Genomic DNA, 8,652 nt, shown 5'->3' on the forward strand with positions numbered 1-8,652 from the left:
GTTGCTCTATTTGAGCCCTCTAGTATATGTTAGATAGTGAGAGTTCTAACACAGTCACCGTACCACTAGAATTGAGCAATACGCAATATTTTTGTTTGTCGACTGCAATATACGTCTTGTCGATAAAAGACGTTGCTCGGTCAAGAAATGAAACGTCTTTATATAACCCGTGGCCAGATATAGCTAGGGATGCATCTACTATAGTACTTATACGGGCACGTTCCCACCACTTCACTGTCCCAACGCATACGTAGTCTTACCTATAGGTGGTCATTGTGCTGCAGCAAATGCTAGCTAAGTTAGACACTGAAGAGATTCCCTACACGAATCATACCAGGTCATCGAAAAAAACTCTAAATATCGACAAACTCTAAATGCCAGCAATTGTTACATCTCTCAAAAGTTTCCCAGTCAAAGTGTCTTACCAGATTTTCTTTGTAAGTGGCATTGACAATCGAAGGAAATCAACATGTGAAAGACTTTACTTTAGTCTGAAATGGTGAAAAAGTATCAGTGCAGTTTGAATCAAGACCGGCTCATGCACCCATTCGCACCTACAAACAGATGGTACCGGAGGAATAATAAACCATAGGTAGTTCACTTTTAAACGTTGAAAAAGCAAATTTCCGATTTTTCACATCTGACATGTGAGATTGACCCTATTCAAGAAGAACTTGGTCGAGTTTGCTACAACGATTAGCTGTATACAGTCGCCCCTACAACTGTAGTCTTTGAAGATCAAGGTATTTGTATTTGTATTTGCATAAAGCGCGTACTTTATGACTACACATAATTTAAAATATTACAATACACTTAATATCTAAATTCAACAGTGAACGTCAAATTATACACTTTCTGGATTGATTGTGAAACAAGTTTGGTTATCATTGATCATGAAAGCTACGTGCATCAAATACAAGTATCTAATATACGTCTAGGCAACAACAAAAAAAGTAAAAAAGCATGGAAAGATAAAAATAAAACTTGCAGAGTTGTGGCTTCACTGGAAATGGTATGCTGAATCATTCTGTGCATTAGCCAAGAGTGTGGAGGAAGAACAACCAAGCCTCGGTGTTGTCTCGCTATTCATCTACACTCTCGGATGATGCAAACGTGTTGTTTATATCTCAAAGGCATGCAGGTGTGACTACAGAGGAGGCGTTTGGCAATGCCATACGGCGGCAAGCCATCCATACTAGTCAGGTGTATATGCATCGTTGCTACACATTGCTGTAATGGCGTCGGTTGTTGGAGGCAAGGTAAAATCTGTTTACCCCAATAAGAATGAAGGAATCCGTTCCTTTATGAGCACAGTATTTTCACCCTGAGTTGAGGCTTCTCACAACGTACAAGCTGCCGGTACACAGCAGACTTTAAGTATTATGTGGAGCCGTTCGTCACTGTCAGGCTGTACACTGGAGCCCTAACCACTTCGTATCTCTGATTGAACCAACTCACATTCCCACGAATGTTGCATGTGATAACAGTAGGTCTCAATTAGTTGCAAACTCAATTCGAAAGCAGTCAACCTTGTGGGACTTTACAAAGATGGCTCTGGCAAAGAAAAGAAAGATCATAGGTGATAAAGTGAATGGAAGCAAGAAAGTATGTTGCAACTATTCCCCCCATTACCGTTTCTACACAACAAAATGACAGCATATCCGACAGTACCTGTTTGATGTCTTCTGATAGAAACACTCAAAGCAGTGTAGCAAGTGAAACCCTGCAGCTACCAAGTCAGCCAAGAACTGCATCGTCTTCCTTGAGTCCTTTCTTTCATTTGAAATGTCAAGATGGCACACAACATTCTTCGCCAGGGTCACTGCCATCACAAGTAAGCCATACTTCCTTTGTTCTTCCTCCACTATCACAAGAAGAGACGAGGACACAGTGATGACTTAGAAAGCCAACTACAATCAAAGACTGGGGAAAAACGTGTCGAGGAGTGGGATATCGGGAACTTCTACAGGAAAGAGACAATGTCCGACTGTGAGAAGCACGACTTGTTGAAGAATGTGTACAAGCCGCCAAAGTCGTTTATTTTTCCAGAACAGAAATGATATGGTCGCACAAGTCACTTTTGTTAACAGTGGCTAAGCACATACATCTGGTTGGTGTATTCTCCTGCCCTAAACGGGGGCTTCTGTTTGACTTGTGTGCTGTTTGCCAAGAACAAAGATAAGCTCGGTCAACTTATCACGAGCCCAATGGTCAACCTTGCTCGGGCATTGACTAAACTAGCTAAGCGTTCGAAACAGGCATGTCATATTGATTGTCAACGAGACTACGATGGTTTTATGGCCCATGTTTCAAGACGTGCGAACGTTGCACAGCAAGTAGTCGATCACAGGACTAAAGCTATCGCAGCCAACAGAGAAAAATTGAGGTCCATTATCAAATGCCTAGTCTTTTGTGGCAAACAGAATCCTGCTTTAAGGGGACATCGCTCCGAAAGTTTCAGTGCTACTTCATCTGACACCGAAACAAACCCTGGCAACTTTTTAGCTTTGCTAAAGTTTCGCATTGATGCTGGAGACACTGCCTTGGGTACTAGTTTTCAGTTACAAGGAAGAGGACCAAAAAACGTTACCTACTGTTTACCTCAAATCCAAAATGATCTTTTGGAATGCATTGAAGGCTGGATTCCGGACACGCTCTTGGAATCCGTTCGAGCAGCCCCATTCTTTTCACTCTGTGCTGATGAAGCAGATGATGCTTCAAACAAGGAGCAGATGCCTCTCATTATTCGACACATTGATAGGCAAGGTTATGTCCGTGAAGACTTCTTTGAATTTGTGTTGTGTGACACTGGGACAACTGGCCATGCACTAGCAGAAAAGGTCACGAACGAGGTCACTGAGTTTGGGCTAGCACTGAGTAAGCTGCGGGGTCAGTCATATGATGGAGCTGGAAACATGGCTAGACGCTTGAACGGTAGTGCTGCAGTAATTTGTAGGAACCACCCCAAGGCCATTACGTCCATTATTCGTCATAGGAACTACACCTTGCTATTGTTAGCTGCTTGAATGTGCAGCAGGTGAAGAACATGTGGTGTGTCTTGAAAGAAGTTGGCCTCCTTTTCAGCAATTCACCTAAGCGGCAGTCAGCATTGGAAGTTCAGATAGATACTCTGCCTTTTGCTATCTCCAACAGAAGAAAGCTAGTCGATCTATGTCGCACCAGATGGATGGCACGGCAGTCTGCTCTGGTTGCGTTTGCTGATTTATATGTTCCAGTAGTAGCAGCCCTGGAAGAGGTGAGTCAAGGTAGACACTGGAGTCCTGATTCAGCTGGAGCAGCTTCCACACTTCTATCCTCCATCACTCAGTTTAGTTTCATATGCGCATTTTGTATTTCTAAACATGTTCTTGAATACTTTCATGGTCTCACCACAGCGCTGCAAAAGACAAGCAAAGACATTTGTAATGCATATCAAGAAGTGAAAACTGTGACAGAGACATTGCACAGAGTTCGTGAGGACATTGACATCTATCATGGACAGTGGCCTAGACTTGCTGAATCTATGGCTGAGAAGGTAGGAGTCAACGCATCCCTACCAAGGATATGTTGTAGACAGACCAACCGTCAAAACACACCAGCAGCAACCCCTAAAGAATGCTTCAAGCGAAAAATCGCCATTCCTTTGGGCGATGATATGTGCAACCAAATGAGAGATAGATTCTTGAACATGCAGCAGCTTGCTTTCAAGGGTCTATACCTCATTCCTTCGACCTTCCTTGAAGATCCTGCCAGGTCCCGAGATGCTGTTTCCAAATTTGCAGAAGAGTATCGAGAAGACCCTCCTGACCCTTCCCTTCTTGGCCTACCAGCTGAGTTAGATTTGTGGGAAGTTCACTGGAAAAGCAGAGCTGCCACTGAAGTGCTTCCTCACACTACCTCTGCGACACTGGTGTGTACCATGGGAAATATATTTCCAAATATGCAATGTCTTCTGGCTCTTGTGTGCACAATTCCATTCTCAGCAGTAGAGTGTGAATGGTCGGTGAGTTGCTTGAGGCGCTTGAAGACATACTTACGTAGTACTATGGGCGCTAATCGTCTGACTGCTCTTGCTCTTTTGCATACACTATAACTTAGAAATTGATATAAATGCTGTTATTGGTCGTTTTCAACGCAAACATCTTCGTAGAATAGTTGCAGTTAACTTTATGTCATAATATGTGTCAGCCGGTCTATGCTTCTAGATCACAGTTGACTTAAGTGTTTTGTTCATGTTCAACAGTTGGTTTGGAATATTGCGTTTGATTCAGTTCATTAATTTAACGTTGTTTAATACAAGTAATCTGAGTGCAGTATAGTCAAGACCGTTCACGAAATTTTCACGATATTACATTGTTTCGTGTCATTGATCTCTTGCATTATGGATAATTTGTTAATCTCTATGGAGCAGCAGAAGAACATTTATTGTTAATAAAATTAACAAATAATACGTTCACTCAATTACGATTGTAAACCCTGTGACCCCCCCCCAACTGACCCTTGGGCTACGCGCCTGTTTAGTGACCTTCACTAGCTGGTTTGGTAGCGTGATAGGACATGGTCGCAAAAGATCTCTTCATATATTTACTCGGAACTAACAATTGAAATGCTCGATGGATGCCTACCCTCGTGTGGTAGGTTGGACGGTGGTTCTTCGGTGGGTTGGTGAATAGGTTGGACGTGGTTTGGACGGTAGGGCGGATGGTGGGTGGCTTCGCGTTAGCGAGGAGGCGACCTAGAAGACGGTAGGATGGTGGGGGAAAATTGGCAAGGCGGTAGCCGAAAAAGTTGCCAAATCGAAATTGCCAAACATTTTCTTGTGCTCTTGTAACATATTCATGGGTACCGGTGGGTGAGTGCAACGAAATGAGTTGCTCGAGCTCTAGTCGTATATCTGGCGTCACAAATGATACCGCCTGACACTCCCCATATTTTCGCAGACTAGAGGGGTTGAACAGCCCGAAGGGGGTGCAGAGATCCGAAGAGGATGCGAAATTATGGGGTGAGGCAGGTGGTATCATTTTGACGCTACTTGCCAGAGACCCCATTTCCTGTACTCCTCCTAATGGCTGTTTCATCACTTTTTCCGACATGCCTTTGTCACCGGTGCTAGTGTGCGGTGTTGAGTGGTTAATGGTGATTCCGTTGGATCATGCAGACTCTTCTACATTGATCTGTGCGATTAGAAACTTTAGTAATATGTCTTAGAAATCCAGTGAAGCGTATTGCATATGGAAAGATGACAGTCATTGTAGTAGCTGTCTTAATTTGAATTCTACAGTATATTCAGGGGCGTAGCGTGGCATGGGCTAGACCGGGCTATAGCCCCATCATTTGTAGGCGTAGTCGTAAAAATGTGGACTGTAAACATACGCGTGAGGACCAAACCTCTATATAGTACAAGCTCCAACACCCGGCTTCGCCCAGGGGACAACACATGCCAGGTGCTTCTCCTTTGCACTTCATAGTGCCGCAGTTGACACACACGTTTGTCATAGAGCCAATACAACACGGAAGTGGAAAAGAGACAGGTCGCCTTTATAGGTAGAGATTATAGCATTAATGACAGACAGACAGACAGACAGACAGACAGACAGTTGTGATGTCTTCCTCTACCCATATTGTCTACTTCTCTTTACCAACATTGTCATCATGGATTGTACACATCTTTACCTCGCGTCAGGCTAGGCGTCTTCTATGGTGGCCATGCACTTTGTGATGTCCATCCATGTTATCCGGGAGACAGACAGAGTGTTCAGTTTTTTGCTTTTTAGTTGTCATTGTAATGTAGTGTATCGTGCTTTGCTTAATTTGATTTAGCCTGTAATAGTTCTGATTTATGAAAATATAATACCATTGACAGACAGACAGACAGACAGACAGAAAAACAGGTCGCCTTTGTAGGTAGAGATTATAGCAGAAAGTATCTAAAAATGCGTTTGATGCTTGGAGAGGCAGAGGGGGTGTAGCCAGGTCACGTACAGTTTGTATAGAGAACCGTTTACTGTCACTAATTAGCCGTGGTGTAAGTGCTTTTACCGTATAGTAGCAGCCAGACAGAATTCTCATTCATAGTTATATCCCGTACAATTGCCGTTTCTAGAGCCCGCTGATTTTTGGATTAACGATTGGGTGAAACCATTTCGACTTGGACGTTGCTGCCGTTGCGAGGAACAGGTGTATCGAACTTGGCATCTATTCGACATGTGTCCAGTTTCAAAAAATCCCGTTGATTGGATTATTGATCCCGTTGAAGCCATTTCGACAGTCCCGTTGCGGAGAACAGGTGTATCGAACCTGGCATCTATAATTCCGACGTGAATCCCGGAACGTGCAAGTCACGTGCAATACTTACCCGGATAATCCGTTCCCCGTATATAACGAATGCCGACTGTCGTCATTTCGACAGTCCCGCTGAACGTCGTCTGTTCGAAGACGTTGCTGGCGTTTCGGGGAACAGGTGCATCAAACACGGCAGCTCTTCGACGGCGCAGACTGGCAAACGACTGTGTGCGCATTTTTTCGAGACCCGGATATCAGCAAGAATATCTTCCTTTTCCCGACGTCGCCGGCAATAGACGACACGCTCGGCGCGTACTGTCCGACGTCGGGAACGGGCAGTCTAAATTCGGTGGAGACACGATGCGCCGTTGCGGAGATATTCGCGCGCGAGCGGAAGCGAGCGCGATCGGCGGGAAACGGCGTCGTCGTGGGAGAAGTCAGGAAGACGACCGCGGTCTGACTTTTGACCTGAAGGAATTCGGCGTGCGCGAGCGAAATTCGGCCGAGATCGGACTCGCCGTCTTCGAGAGACGCTCGTACGTACGGGCACACAGACAGACAGACAGACACACAGACACCTCTCCTTTATATATAGAGATATACACCACCTTTTTCCAATCTGAATCTGCCACTGATTCTACTGTAGCAGTCAATTAGAAGCTAATAAAAGTAGGCGTGTCAGAAAAGTGGGCGTGTTCGTATTATCGTGAAGTCGCTCCCCCCTCCTTTCTAGAGGTCACGCTACGCCCCTGGTATACTCCTTGTTGTTCGTTAGAAATAACGGTTTCACACTTCATCAGATAGGATTACAAAAAATTTTGTTCCCTGACGACTGCATGTGGCTGGATTCTATAGTATATCGTCCAGAACCGGGCAATGCTGGTTGACCGAGAATATGTTTTTGTTTCTTTTCCGGTATATAGTTGTGGTAGAACTAGAAAAACAGTTTCGTTTTGGGCGTTGACGTGTTGCTCTATTTGAGCCCTTTAGTATAATTAGATAGTGAGAGTTCTAACGCAGTCTCCGTATCACTAGAATCGAGCAATACGCAATATTTGTGTTTGTCAACTGCAACATACCGGTCAAGAAATGAAACGTCTTTATATACCCAGTGGCCAGATATAGCTAGGGATGCATCTACTATAGTAGTTATACGGGCAACGTTCCCACCACTTCGCTGTCCCAACGTATACGTAACGTAGTCTTACCTATCGGTAGGCATTGCTGCAGCACATACTAGCTAAGTTAGACACTGAAGAGATTCGCTACCCGAATCATATCAGGTCATTAAAAACCCTAAAAGCGACACTTTTGCCCGCAATTGTTACATCTCTCAAAACTTTCGCAGTCAAGGTGTCTTATCAGTTTTTCTTCAATCGTTGTAAGTAGCATTGACAATCGAGAAGGAAATCGAAATGTGAAAAAAAAGACTACTTTATTCTGAACTGGTGAAAAAGTATCAGGGCAGTTGAATCAAGACCGGCTCATGCACCCATTCGCACCTAAAAAAAAAAGGTACCCAAGGTATTATGAACCATGGGGTAGTTCACTTTTAAACGTTGAAAAAGCAAATTTCCGATTTTTGACATCTGACATGTGAGATTGACCCTATTCAAGAAGAACTTGGTCGAGTTTGCGACAACGATTAGCTGTATAGAGTCGCCCCTACAACTGTAGTCTTTGAAGATCAAGGTATTTGTATTTGTATTCGCATAAAGCGCGTACTTTATGACTACACATAATTTAAAATACTATAATACACTTAATATCTAAATTTAGCAGTATCAACATCAGATTATACACTTTTCTGGATTGACTGTGAAACAACTTTAGTTATCATTGATCATGAAAGCTACGTGCATCAAATACTCATATCACATAATACATTGCAAACATGCATCATTCTTTCTTATCGAATATTTGTACCAAACTTACATAAAGCTGACACAAACCAGAGCCAAACAAACACATCAGAAGTCAGTGTTCCAAAGTCATATCCACGGCATGTCCATAAGCGTCACTTCGTCTTCAGTGCATTCTTTGCCTTTCACCATCCTTTTGGGAGGACATGATGTGTACCCATCATTCTGCTTCAAAGCGTTCACGCGTCTGAGCGTTTCTGTAGCGGAAATACGATCATGTGGATTATCAGCAGCCATAGCATAGCAAATGTCTTGAAGCTGAATGTCAGCAACAGCCAGAAATTGAGAGTCACGCACAACTCTCTTTGCATCTTCACCTGTCAACAACTCAACAAACGTGACACCCAAGCTGTACACGTCGGCTTGTGTTGTGTTGGATCTATCCTGACCATCAGGACTCTTCATCATTCGTTCTGGTGCAATGTACTCTAGACTGAGAGGACCAACA

General features: G+C 43.7%; 2 protein-coding genes across 2 annotated transcripts in view; one reads left to right on the forward strand and one right to left on the reverse strand.

The window, feature by feature from the left end:
- Positions 1–2,207: 2,207 nt before the first annotated feature.
- On the forward strand, positions 2,208–4,093 carry LOC134187656 (52 kDa repressor of the inhibitor of the protein kinase-like). Its single transcript, XM_062655808.1, has 2 exons — positions 2,208–2,945; positions 2,996–4,093. The coding sequence occupies exons 1-2, from the start codon at positions 2,208–2,210 to the stop codon at positions 4,091–4,093; spliced, it is 1,836 nt and encodes a 611-aa protein (XP_062511792.1).
- A 3,977-nt stretch (positions 4,094–8,070) lies between these two features.
- The window catches only part of LOC134188016 (probable serine/threonine-protein kinase DDB_G0271682), a 7,585-nt gene continuing 7,003 nt past the window's right edge, over positions 8,071–8,652 (reverse strand). The window contains exon 6 of the mRNA XM_062656199.1: positions 8,071–8,652. This exon is cut by the window's right edge and continues 433 nt beyond it. Within this exon, the coding sequence (XP_062512183.1) occupies positions 8,274–8,652 (379 nt within the window). The 3' untranslated portion in view covers positions 8,071–8,273.

This window comes from Corticium candelabrum, chromosome 12 (assembly GCF_963422355.1).
Source record: "Corticium candelabrum chromosome 12, ooCorCand1.1, whole genome shotgun sequence".
In the NCBI taxonomy this organism is placed as follows: domain Eukaryota; kingdom Metazoa; phylum Porifera; class Homoscleromorpha; order Homosclerophorida; family Plakinidae; genus Corticium; species Corticium candelabrum.

Coding starts and splice junctions, on each gene's coding strand:
- LOC134187656 (XM_062655808.1), top strand. CDS start 2,208: ATGGTCAACCTTGCTCGGGCATTGACTAAACTAGCTAAGCGTTCGAAA. Junction 2,946..2,995: donor GCTTGAACGGTAGTGCTGCA/GTAATTTGTAGG, acceptor TATTCGTCATAG/GAACTACACCTTGCTATTGT.